The following is a 12,917-nucleotide window of genomic DNA, read 5'->3' on the forward strand; positions in this document are numbered from 1 at the left end:
AAATAATAATCACACGCTTAATATAGCAATCACGATAATTTTGTAAATTTCGATAAATCGAAAATTATATGCACTGAAAAAAATTTCAGATTGAAAATGATTGAACTAAAAAATTCTGATCATATCAATTAGAATTCTTGTTATTTCACATACAATGCTAGAATTAAAATAGATTCAACTAAAAAATTCTGATTTCAACCAGAATTCTAATTAATATAGTCAGATTCTTTCCAGTGCACTAAAAGGGAAATTTCATACTAACATACTATCACTGAAACCCTATGAAATATTTAAAGGTTAAAGGTAAACCAGTTCGAGCACGATGATGATTTTCTGAACTTTAATCCTGTATGCTTGAATACTGAAGCGAAGCGCATTATCGGCTTGTAAATTTATACGATTGTAAGCGATGAATTGAATAGCTCTGTGTCTCTGTAAATACGTAATATTAAATTATAATAATATTAAACTATATTTAATATTTCTCATAAATTTTACACCTCATTTTAATTATCGAAAAATTGTGATTTTTTTTTTATTCGAGAAAGTTAATTTCAAAATCCATATACATATTTATACATATTTTCTCCAGGAAAATTTAATATATTATACATCTTTTATTGTACTATTATATTTTGTCATTTATTATATTTTGCTATTAAACGTTAATAATTCATTAAATGCTCGCATTTCTCTTTTCTATTATATTTTGAACGTTCTGTAAACGTTCAAATTTGATCATTTCAATTGGTGAATTTTTGAAAAAGAATCGCAACGAAGCGCGAAATTCTGATAAAAAGTCAGCAACTATACACTGAAAAATATATACTGTATCTAAATATATCAATTATTTGTTTCAGGTATTTCAAAAATTTATATATCTGCAAATCCATCATAAGTTTCACAACCAAATTTATTTAAAATATATTCTAAATTCTAGTAAGAATATATACTTTAATCAAGAATATTAAGTTAAAACAAATTTGATTTACTTATTATATACGTCCGCTTCTTTGATAAAATTTTATAATAAAATTTTATAATAAAATTTTATAATATATTTTTTATAAAAGAAAAAAAAATATTTATTTTGAGTATGATAATAAGATTTTTAAAATTTATAATATGTACAGGTAATTCTAAGACTATTATCAACAATATATATTTTTTTTTAGAGGTAATCATTTCTTAAAACAAAAAGAAGTAAACTGAGTAATCACTTTTCTTAGCAATAGTATGATATTTTTTTGTGTATACTTTTGGTTATAGATGACATTTCTTACAGTTTTCGTTCAACAACTTTTATGTATATATCACGAGTCAATATCTGCTTGATAAAGTGTGTTAAAGTCAAAATTCCGTGTACCTCTCGATGCATCGATATCTTTCAAAACACATACAGTTACGTCTTAAAACTTTTGAGTTTTATTTTTATGGTTAATCAAATAAAAAAACTTTTTTTTGATTTAAAAATTCCATCGTTTAAGAAAATAAAATTCTTATTTAAAAATTTTTTAAATTTTTTGTTTAAAACATTCTTTTTTTTACTTTAATAATTTAATAAAATTATTTTAAAAGGATTAGTGAAAAAATCTCAGCTATCTTTTGAAAAATATCATGCGGTTTTAAATCTTCTCGAAATTATCTGTCAATCCAGCTGAACAAATAAAGAAACTGTTGTTAAATATCATTTACATGATGGATCTTTTTGTAATATTTCTCTCTAATTACATATCCAATTAACTAACGATTGGCGAAATATTAGAATTTTCATATTTTACTAATTAACAATTATATACTGTGAAAACGATATAATTATGTGAAAAATAAATGTTAAAAATCACACGATTTTTAATGGAATATATGTTGTTTTTGCGATTTTTACATACCGCTTTTTTACAGTGTATTCGATATGGCGATATGTTTTTCGATCAGCTTTAAATGAATTACACGAATGCGAATTACAATATTGCAGTCAATGCATAGCGCACAGCGAGCAGAAAGTTATCTCTATAGAAAAATGCCTAAATTCCATTCATAATGTGTATTTTTTTAAAATTAATAATATTATGGAATTAATAATATTATGGAACTGAGGCCTTAATCTTAAAAACTATTGCATATGAAAATTAAGGAAAATATTATCAATATTACGTATATTATAGATTTCCCTTGAGATTTCCCTAGTATTTTCGTATGCAATCTTTTTTTACAAATAAGATCCTGTACGAAATGGATTACGATCAGAATTGTTCAATTATTTCCTAGATTTTTATTGTACTTATTTTCTAGAGAAAATGATAAAATATTATTTCGATTAGAATTCATTTCGAACAGTTTCATAACACGTGCCTTGATATTGTTTTTTTTTTTTTTTTTTTTTTATACGACTGCGATCGTTACATTAATTTTAATTGTGTTTCAAAGAAAATTCATTTCTGCATGATCGACGTCAAAGAGTCGCGTTATGTAACCTCGGGGCACAGCATTGCACTAGAGCCGTCCCTGAAAAGGGGGCCTCGGTGTTTTCCAAATCAGCTGTTAGTACTCGCGCAGTGGGAGAGGAAGAGGGAGGGGGGGAAAGTAGGAGGCGGGGGGGTGGGTGAAGCGCTCGTGTAGGGTCCGTCGGTCAGGTTTTCACAGTTCTTTAGTCCACAACGATCACGCAGGGAGAGTACGTCATGTGAATTCTCGTTTGCGCTTCGTGTAATTCATACGATACATACGCGTAACGGGCATGATAATCTTGTCGCAGTGTCGTGCGCTTGTTACGGCAACACGGAGGTCGTTACTTTCGCGAGGACACGGACTGTTGATCTCGCGCGTTATCGAAATACGGCCCGTTTCGAGTGAAAGTGTAACTTTATAAAAGCGAGACTAATCCCACATAGACGAGGTTTACAAAATTATCATCTTCCGTTGCGTGAATTATCATCTTCCGTTCCGCACACTCGCGACCTTCGATCTCGGAATTGTTCAACAACAATGTATCCGTGATCGACATCCTCGTCGAGAAACGCGGCTAGAGACAGCGTCCGATGAGAACTTGTAGCTGTCGTTTGTGCCTAAAACTCCGAGGATACGACATTGGTCAGAGATGTACTACATTCCGATGTCAGGCCGATAAAAGTGCGCGTGTGGTGAATCAACACGTTGCGATCGCGCACGATTAGGCTCACAGTCGACGTTCCCTAAATGTTCCGGAACACGCGACTTCTCGTCAGCTAGCTCGTCAACCGCGACGACGTTCTCGACCGAACGATACTCCTGAAGAAAACGAGGCGAGATATTCGCGAATCTGGTCAAGGCCCCCCCAGCATTCGACAACGATCGTGCGAACAGTCGACTGCGAGCGTGTCGTCCGCGCCGCATGCTGCGTGCGTGGTTCCTAAGTGTGTCAGTAGGATAACCGACGACGTTTACGTTTAACTGACGCTTCTGCCGGATCATCACGAGCTACGACGTTCGTTTCCGTGCAAACAATTAAGTACAGTGTCTACGGTGCGACTATAAGCTATTGATGTTTACGTAAAGATCACCTGCGATATCGATGTTTGCTGAGATAAATTACAGTTGTTTTTTTCAACTGATTAGTGCACGAGTCCCGAGAGAAGGATTTGAGTTCAGTCAAAGTGCAACATGTAAACTGTACTCGTACATGATTAATAATACATTTTTGAATATGAAGTAGTAGAAACCGACTGTGTCGTGATCACGCTAGAATCGAAAACGCAGATACAAGTTAATAAAAAAAAATCTATCAGAAATCAAAGCCGATTGATACGAGACAATAATTATCGAGTTATCTCTTAAGAGTTTTTCCAAAAGATCATTATTACAATCGCGATCAGTAATTATTCACCGAGAAGCAGAAGAAAATTTTCAACTGGAGCAACTGCTTGTTGTTACAATACAATAAGAAACGGGATCGTGAAAAGTTCGACTTGCACATGTCGATCGCCGATCTACCGTCCCCTGCCTCTTTCTTTCTGCTTCTTTTTTATCTTTATTCCTACTGACATTGCTTGCGCCGCGACGACAGTGACGTACGCGGCATAAATCGTACCCCGAGTCCGCAATTTCGCGATGGAGGAAGATGAGAGTTCGGTGCAGGCGAACGACAGTGTCTCGATTCCATCGAAAAAGGAAAGCGGTTATTTCGAGGAAAACTGCGGTGACCTCAGTGATGTCATCTTCAGTAATTACAATCATTATGGGGCGCTCCTCAGCGTCGATACCGCTGGTATTTTGATCATTAACGAGACCAGACGATCGGATCACTGGGAGGAGAGCAGGCAAGGATCCTCCTTTTCTTCTGGTCTTGTTGAGGATATAAACGATCTTGACGTTAACGACTCTGACGAGGCTAAAGACGACATCATCATCATCAAACATCCTGAAGAAACCAAACGTGATGTAAGCGAAACATCCGAGATAGTTCACAGTCCTGAAGGCCCCAAGGAATTTGTTTATACCCACGAGGACTCCTCGGCAGTTCTTTGTATTCCCGAAAATTACGAGAAAAACATTGACTCTCAGGTACCTGTCTGCATTCACAAGAACTCAAAAGCAGTCGTTTATATTCACAAGAGCCCTGAAATAATCGATTGTACCAAGGATTCGACAAATGTTGAGTGTGCTACCAGTCCTTCTACCATCGTTGAAAATTGGAATGATGCGGAAATATCTGTTTGTGACACAGGTAAAACCATCTCTGTCATCGATGATAATGATGTTACATCATCATCGTATCTTCGGATCTTTTTGTTCTCGCACAAGAAAGTCTTCATTATTCATACTTTGCTCATCCGATGATTAGTTCTTCGGTGTCTCAAGCTTACTTATCATCATCCCTCGATAGTTCGAAAACAATCGTCTTTCGTATCAAGTATCATATTTTGCATACTCATCGTTAAACTGAAAAACAGATACGAGAAATTGAAACGTAAAGGAAAAGCAGTGTGTAGCATTTTTAAAACGCGGAATTTATGCCGACCAGCGCAGAATGTTTACTGTGCATGATATTTAGCAATGGCTTCAACAGATCGTAAATACATACAGTGAGAGCAAAAAGTATTTGTACAAGCGAATTTGTTATAAGTCTTATTTGTAGAAAATTAACATTAATTAGCAATTTTATACAATGAGTACATTCTGTTCTAACATAAACAAACGAGCTTCGCATGTATTCCTGATTTTAGAAGCTAACTTTCTCGTCTATATGAATATTTTTTGAGCATTCAAACAATGTAATTTTTAATTTTCAGATGATATATTTTGTATAATTAATACACATCTTTTTGATATATATAATTTTAAGAAACATACAGTTCATTTTATTCTTAATTAATAAATTGTTAATTATCCAACAAGAAATGATCGTCTATTAAAAATGAAATTGACGTCCAATTGATGTCAAATCATCGTATTTCTATTGATTCGAGATATATTTATATCAATTCGATGACTCATTTCTCGCTGGATAATATTATATTTACTTTTTAAAAGTAAAGTTTTTTTTAAAAAAGATTTTCTCTGTACGAATACTTTTTGCATTCACTGTATGTATAAAGTACAGGCTTCTTAAAACCCATTAGGTATCGATCTGATTGTTTAATATTTCTTTATTCGTTACTGGGTTGCGGCACAGCATTTGCAACGCTGGTAATCGTAAAAATTCATAATTTGTAATATGTATTTGTGATATGTATTGTATTAATTTATCGCAGACACGATTTGGTTCCTTGAAGAAATAGATATGTTCTCTTTACTTTTTCTTTTGACACTAAAATGACGAAAATGACTAAACCAAAAAGCACTTTGAAGAACGCATTATATTTTATAGATACTCTGTTCTAATATTTTATTTTAAGAATTCTGAGAATTTGATTATTCCTTTTAAATTATTCTTTTTAAATTGTGTAGAATTTTGAAATGAGATAATTCTTAATACATTAACATATTAATACATTGACATGTAAAATGTTTTTCAATAAATTTAAATTGGTAAATTTAAGTCTGTGCCTTAATGATGTATATTCTTTATATTTCTAGAAATGAAATCTCATTCCAAAAGAATGAAAACTGCTATTATCATGAAAAAGAGTTTATATATTTATATATATATTTTTTGATAGTGGCAATATTTTCACTCTTTTGGAATGAGATTTTAGTCCAAGAAATTTAGAGAGTACGGCGAGTCATTATAATGATATATAATAAATGAAAAATCATTAAATGGATTTTCATAACTTAAAAATTCAGACGGCTTAAATTTTTAAGACCATTAAAACTTTAGACAATCCCTATCTGTTAAATATTCGAGAGTTTTGAGTAAAAACTGGCAGTTTATTAAATTATAAATTTTTGACTTACACATTTTTACGTTGTATTGTGAAAATTTATTTCCTTATCGCAGATAATTCATTTGATACGATTAACTTTATGAAAGGAGAGAGAAAAAAATTTTTATGACAAGTAAAATAAAAAAAAGATAAAAAGAAAGAAAAAAGTAAAGAAAAACAAAAATATTCTTTTAACAATGATCTTCCAATTTTCATGGCAGTCCTCATATTTTGACCAAAGTGAGCTACAATTTCTCCAAAATTCTCATAAATCCATATGTATGGCCTAGTATATGGCCTTCATATTATTAGCCTCAATTTTATTAATGACAGATGTGTGTGTGTGTGTGTGTGTGTGTGTGTGTGTGTGTGTGCGTGTGTGTGCGTGCGTGCGTGCGTGTGTGCGTGCGTGCGTGCGTGCGTGCGTGCGTGTATTATATGTATATATTTTCAGATGAAATATTTCCAATCCTTGTGTTTTTAAGATTTTATATTCTATATTGAGATTTTCGCTTTAATGTTCGCTACATTTTAAGATCAATATCTAGGCTATCTTTTACTTAGATTCATTGACGATTCGACGAGTAATTTTTATTTGATGATTTTTTTCATACGTAAGCACATAACGGTGAACTCTCGACGCGAATAATTCGGACTTCGACCTTACGCTCCGTTGTCGAGTGATATTGTTCTTCATGCGAAAAAACTTTATAGACATTCAAAGTTTTTGTGCCAAAGAGAGAAAAAGAGAACTTGCTTTCTTTTATTTCCGTTTACAAGTGTTATGTATATTTGTTCCTAAGAGGGATACACTAAATGTCTAAATCGCACATCTTGCGAATCGTTTCTCGTTTCCCCCACACATATTCTATGCTAAAAAAGAACGCATTATTTATTCCCTAATATTTGCTGTAGTTCCGTGTAAGTTTCGTATACGCGTTTTAGCAAAAGGGTGAAGAGTTAATATCACGACAGGAAGGGGGGAGATCTTAATCACTTTCTCCTGGTATACAACGAGACATGACACGGCTGAAACGCGCAGGTTTTGTGCGCTTTCGAAACCAGCCATGTTATTCTCAATCGAGAGAAGCTTGTTTTAAATTTCCGGGAACCGATGTGATGTTTTAATTTTATAAAACGTCGCGTCATGAGCTTCACGAGAATTATTTTTGACGTCAGTAATTTTATGTAATTTAATGTTCGTTCGATAAAACTTAGCATGTTCGAGAAATTGTAGATGGTCTTGATCCACAGAAATGACCTGTTTCGTATTCTCTGTCCGCGCATTATCTACTTATATATATATATATATATATATGTGAGCTGTGAGCGCGCGCGCGCGCGCGCGCGCGCGCGTGTGTGTGTGTGTGTGTGTGTGTATAACGAAAGAGTTGAATGCCGAAGCTCCAGCAATCCGCGTTTCTTTGAGCGCAAACAAGTTAATCGACATGCGGAAAAGTGGTAGCTTATTCTCTCGTCGTTCGCTGAACAACCGTACGCATTTGCAAGTGTTATGGGAGATCTAAAAATACACCACTATTATCAATGAGAAACGTATCGAAAATCGGCACGAAAATATCCAATTATAAATGGTACTGCGTACGGATGTATTCACAGAATAGCCTCTTTCTCTCTCTGTCCTTGTTTAGAGATAAGACGCTGTATATTATATAACGTTTTATGCTATCGTGCAAATATAATGTAGGTATTTGCTGTTTATGAAAGTCCGATTGATCTTGTAATTGGAGATAATTTATATAAAAGTAACAAGGCAAATATATTTTACGCGTTTTGGCAAATGCAATTTCTTCTTTCGCGTACATTTCACTGAGATTTATGGAAAAGAAATCATGTCATAAGAAGAAATATCACATATAAAAATAAGCGGAAAGATTGTATATAAATATAACGTTTATAACGTAAGTACATCGTGCGAACTTTCTTTGTGACGTTTGATAAAATAAAGAATCGACTCAATGTTTCTTTTTTCCTTTATGTAAAATGTAACGATCGTCCGTATATAATTTTTGTTGTACCGAAAGTGTTACATTTAACATAAATATGCGAAATTAACGAGAGAAATGATCAATATTTACGCAAGCATTGCTGACAATATATAAGTATCTTGAATGATTGACGCAAAAACAGCTTCGACAAAAACAATTCGACAGCTGCGTTTTCCAGTTTCGTAAAACTTTGACGCAACAGCATTCATGCATGTTGATTGCACTTAATATTGCAATCACAAAACGATTGCGATTTGGAGTGCTCATTGATACGGGGTGTTGTAAAGAGGCTCTGTTACACGATACATTTAATTAACGAGAATTATTGCCTTTATCTCCGAATGTCAATAGTTTTTTAGTTTTACGGAAATAAAAAAGAGAACCTGAAAACGATAAAAAAATTTGATTTTTTAGATAATTTTGAACAAATCTTGCTTTAATGAAAATTTTTTATGTTATTGATGATACAATGGATTTTTTATCTCTTTTTAATTTCTCAAGATTATTTATTGATATACATATAAAGAATTGATAAGATAAAATTGAAAAAATAAAAATATATTTGGAACATTATTAAAAATAGTTTAGATACTTTCTTACAAGGCTTTTTGTTTGAGGAAAATTCTAAATCGGTTAGGAAATGAGAGAGATAGCATTTGTTTGCATATTAACACGGATATATGTACTTATACGTGCCTATAAAAAGAATGCTCGGAAATAAGAAATGGTTTTTGTTAAAACGATTCGAGATTGGGCACGTAGCTGCAATAAGCAATAGATACTCGTGCCGGATGGCCGTGAAAGATGCGGTCTTAATGAACAAAAAAAAAATATTGAAGCTTCCAGGTGCGATGCCAGAAAAGCATACTATAACTGACTCGATCATTTTTTAATAACGTGTGTATACTTCATATAAGATATGAGATACTGACATAGAGAATTTAAACGGCTATTTGTTTTCTATAAATAGTACAAGGTTATTCAAGAATAAACCAGTGAATACCGGCAGGATGAAAAGATGAATTTTGCATTTTCATTTCTATTCATTCCTTCTAGTTGTAGTAATTAAATAGTAATCAATATTTCTAATTATTTTTACTCAAAATATTCATATGTATATTTTTGACTGTGCGATGAACGGATGTTTACTGATTATAATGTCTCGGATTAATTTTATATCGCAAATTGACGTTGAAATAGATTGAAAATAAAAGATGGATTGAGCATCGCGAAGGTTTAAATTTTAAATTAAAAATTTCAGTAAACTGTCTAGAAATTAATATTAAAACTTACGTTTCCAGATATTATCTTTTGTGTACACATCTCTTCTCGTCCTAATGTACACACAGTTCCTTTTTATTTTTATCAAAAGAACAAAAAATTTGATAAATTCAAAAATGTATCAATATCAACGAAAGCATTGTCTGCTTGTTCTCTCGATGTACACATTTGTATGCTGAACAGTGTTGTAATATTTTTTATCGATGCGACACGGTACGCGATTATCTTGTCCAGGAATACCGACTACAGTTACGTACACCCGATACATTCAATAGCGTAATATGTGCAATGTTTCTGTTACGAAAGTGCACCGAAAAGTGCTATCAAAGCTGTAATATTCGATTGATCAGCAAATACTTCAATTATTGAGCGCAAAATTACGCAGTTACACACCACTTATTAATCGAAGAATTATGCAGCTATAAAAATGAGATCTTTGCGCAATTTGTATATCTTTGTTTTGAATGGAGGGAGAAGAGAGAGAGGGGGGGGGGAGAGAAGAGGGAGAATTATTATGTCCTTCAGAATTGTTGATACGAAATTGATACAGACCTAATTGTCAGTCACACTTTTAATGCGACAGTTTTTATAGACACGATTTCTTGCTGCTTTTATGGTTGTTCAAATAAATATTATTCGATTATAACGGCAATGATTAAGTTTTGATCACATTACCATATATTGTAATGTAACGCTACATGTTGATATATAATGCAAATTACTTATTTAAAATATGATATTTTCTACAACTAATATGACTACAACTATATGATACGACAATTTTAAACTAAATTCTGACAAAGACTTCTGACAAAAACAAAGACTACAAATTCGTTGAAGAATTTATTATGAAAATTAAGAGTGTTTTTAAAAAAATCTTTTATCCAATTTTTAGTTCTTTGTATGATAAACAAATTAAATATTACTGCATTTTAGTCAATTGTAATAGATAACTGCAATAGATCATTTAATCGCCAAGCTGTTTAATAAATTTATCATTTTTGATGAATGCAATAATTTATCGTTGCATTTTCACGATTGTTGACAATTATAGTATGTAGTTTATCGTTGCTCTTTCTATCGCGACGTTATGAGCGTGTATCGACTGCTTTAAGATAAGGGAGGACGATAAAAGCAAAGATTGATATAGCTCCATGTGTATGGATATCGATGTCACAATCGCGCGAAAATGATTTCCATGTTCATTTGTAATAATGAAGGCAATTCGACAATTCAATGTTTTTCAATGTTTTTTATTACGAAAAATTTATAATGCTATAAGATTGAAAAATTGAAATTAGAAGTTGTATAAAAGTTACGCGAATTCAAATACTTTATTCCAGAATCCAAAGAAAAACCTCTCACAATATAAAAATTAGTTACATACTTTTAATATAATATATTCATTGTAATTATTTTCTTCAAGTTCTTAAAGGGTGGCAAATTCGATTAGCTGTACACTGACAGCTTAAATATTCTATAGAATTTCATAGAATCGTTCCGGCTTCCTTCTTCAGAGAAAACTTTCTTATGAGTGGTAGGGGGAACAAGTTTGTGTTAGATTCTCAGAAATTTTAAAAGAAGTTCTCTAACGTGGCATAGTGGAGGGGGTAATCCTTTAGGCTTGTATTATGCCTTTAGAAGGAAGAAAAGTCCTAGTGGGGACAATTTCAACTATTAAGACCTTTAGAAATTTTTACGACAACCAGTCCATGATCGTCTCAGTCAACTGGTGCATGTGTAGCGGAAAGCAACCTGAGCGGTTGCGGATATATGTGTCACTGTCGCGAACGCAATACTGCAGGAAACTCGTTATCGAACGCTAAATGTGCTCTCTCCTCAATTTGGATTTCTACAGTGTGATTTTGCTATTTCTGATTGTGATAGGCAAAAGAAAAGACAAAAATGTTTTATCTCCAGTATCCCAAATTTGATGTTTTTCGTGAAACTTGTGATTCAACTTTTCTCTGCAAAATGACTAAGACAGGTCAGTCAGCATGATTTTTCTAAATTTTTCATACTTATAATTTTAACAATAAAACCTTAAGAGGATGTTTGGAACGATGACCGAATTTGATCGATATGGATAAAACATGATCGATATGGATAAAAAATTCTTAATTTCAAATAAAACATTACGTATATTAAGAAAACATTGCATACATTACATACATTAAGTAAAATTACGTACATTACGTACATTTTTTTGCTTTGCTATATTCTATGTCTCATGAATGCTAGGTCATGTACTCTAATCGTATTTTTCCATTAGGCCTGATCTACAATATATGCGATGTAAGATGTAAAAGTAAGAAATTGGCTAATTATAGTCGATTGTTCTTCTCAGATTCGACTGTGATTGGTCAATTTCTTGCTCTTCTTACACTAAGCTTATTCCGCACAATTGACATATAGTACTGAACGGAGCATTAATATCGAAATCATCTTAGCAGTCCTAGAAAGAGATAGAGAGATTACGGGGATAGTAGTGAATCAAGGGCCCTGAGGCATTAAGTTGATACATTTGTGCTCAGAGTGTTACTTTTGCACAAAATATACACGTAGAAACCATATTTCAAGTTTTATTTTGTATCTAATAATTAATGTAAGTTTAGAATTATCGTCTGCATTAATATCAGTCAATACTGCTCCTGATTTTAAAGAATACACTATTCTCCTTCTCTTGAAACATAATTCGATTAATAAGATAAGAGTAAAAAGAGAGTTCCATGCTCACTATCTTACTCTTTCGTCCGTCAAGACGAAAGATCAAAGAGATTTCGCTGCATGTCCAGTACTAGATGTCGATGTTCCGCACATTGTAGATTAAGTTTTAGAGGAGGACGAATCAAACATTTCTAAATCGTTCGAATTGAATCGAATCTTCTTGAATTCGAATGAATCGAATTTGAATAAAATTTTCCTGGATTTACATTAAAAGCTAAAAAAAGGAAAAATTATGTTAAAAAAATTAATCATTTTCAATTTACAGATATTATCAAAAAATAAATAATATGACAAAAGTGTATTTTTTTGTATATCTATATTCATTTTCTTATCTATTAAAAAAATCTAGACATTATTGAACATACTTGAACGTATTGAAAATACTTTGTTACTTTTAAATTTTGGAATTTTTTAAGTTCGGAATATTTTTTGTTGAATCGTGAAAAAACTGCAAAAGATTTTTTTGTTGTCTTTTTAAGATCTAATATTCAATAAATCTTTCCTATTAACAATATAATGTATGTATATATGTATTATATATATATATATATATATATAT

General features: G+C 32.3%; 1 protein-coding gene across 2 annotated transcripts in view; it reads left to right on the forward strand.

The window, feature by feature from the left end:
• The window catches only part of LOC108692801 (ribosomal protein S6 kinase alpha-5), a 41,365-nt gene that overhangs the window by 7,226 nt on the left and 21,222 nt on the right, over window positions 1–12,917 (forward strand). Inside the window, exon 1 of one of the 2 annotated variants that reach the window (XM_018201280.1) lies at window positions 3,040–4,702. The exons of the other annotated variant lie outside the window; for it this stretch is intronic. Coding sequence (XP_018056769.1) covers window positions 4,087–4,702 — 616 coding nt within the window. The 5' untranslated portion in view covers window positions 3,040–4,086. Of the gene's footprint in view, window positions 1–3,039; window positions 4,703–12,917 lie in introns of those variants that run through there. 2 annotated transcript variants of the gene reach the window in all.

The sequence above is a fragment of the Atta colombica genome, unplaced genomic scaffold, assembly GCF_001594045.1.
Source record: "Atta colombica isolate Treedump-2 unplaced genomic scaffold, Acol1.0 scaffold82, whole genome shotgun sequence".
Classification (NCBI taxonomy): Eukaryota; Metazoa; Arthropoda; class Insecta; order Hymenoptera; family Formicidae; genus Atta; species Atta colombica.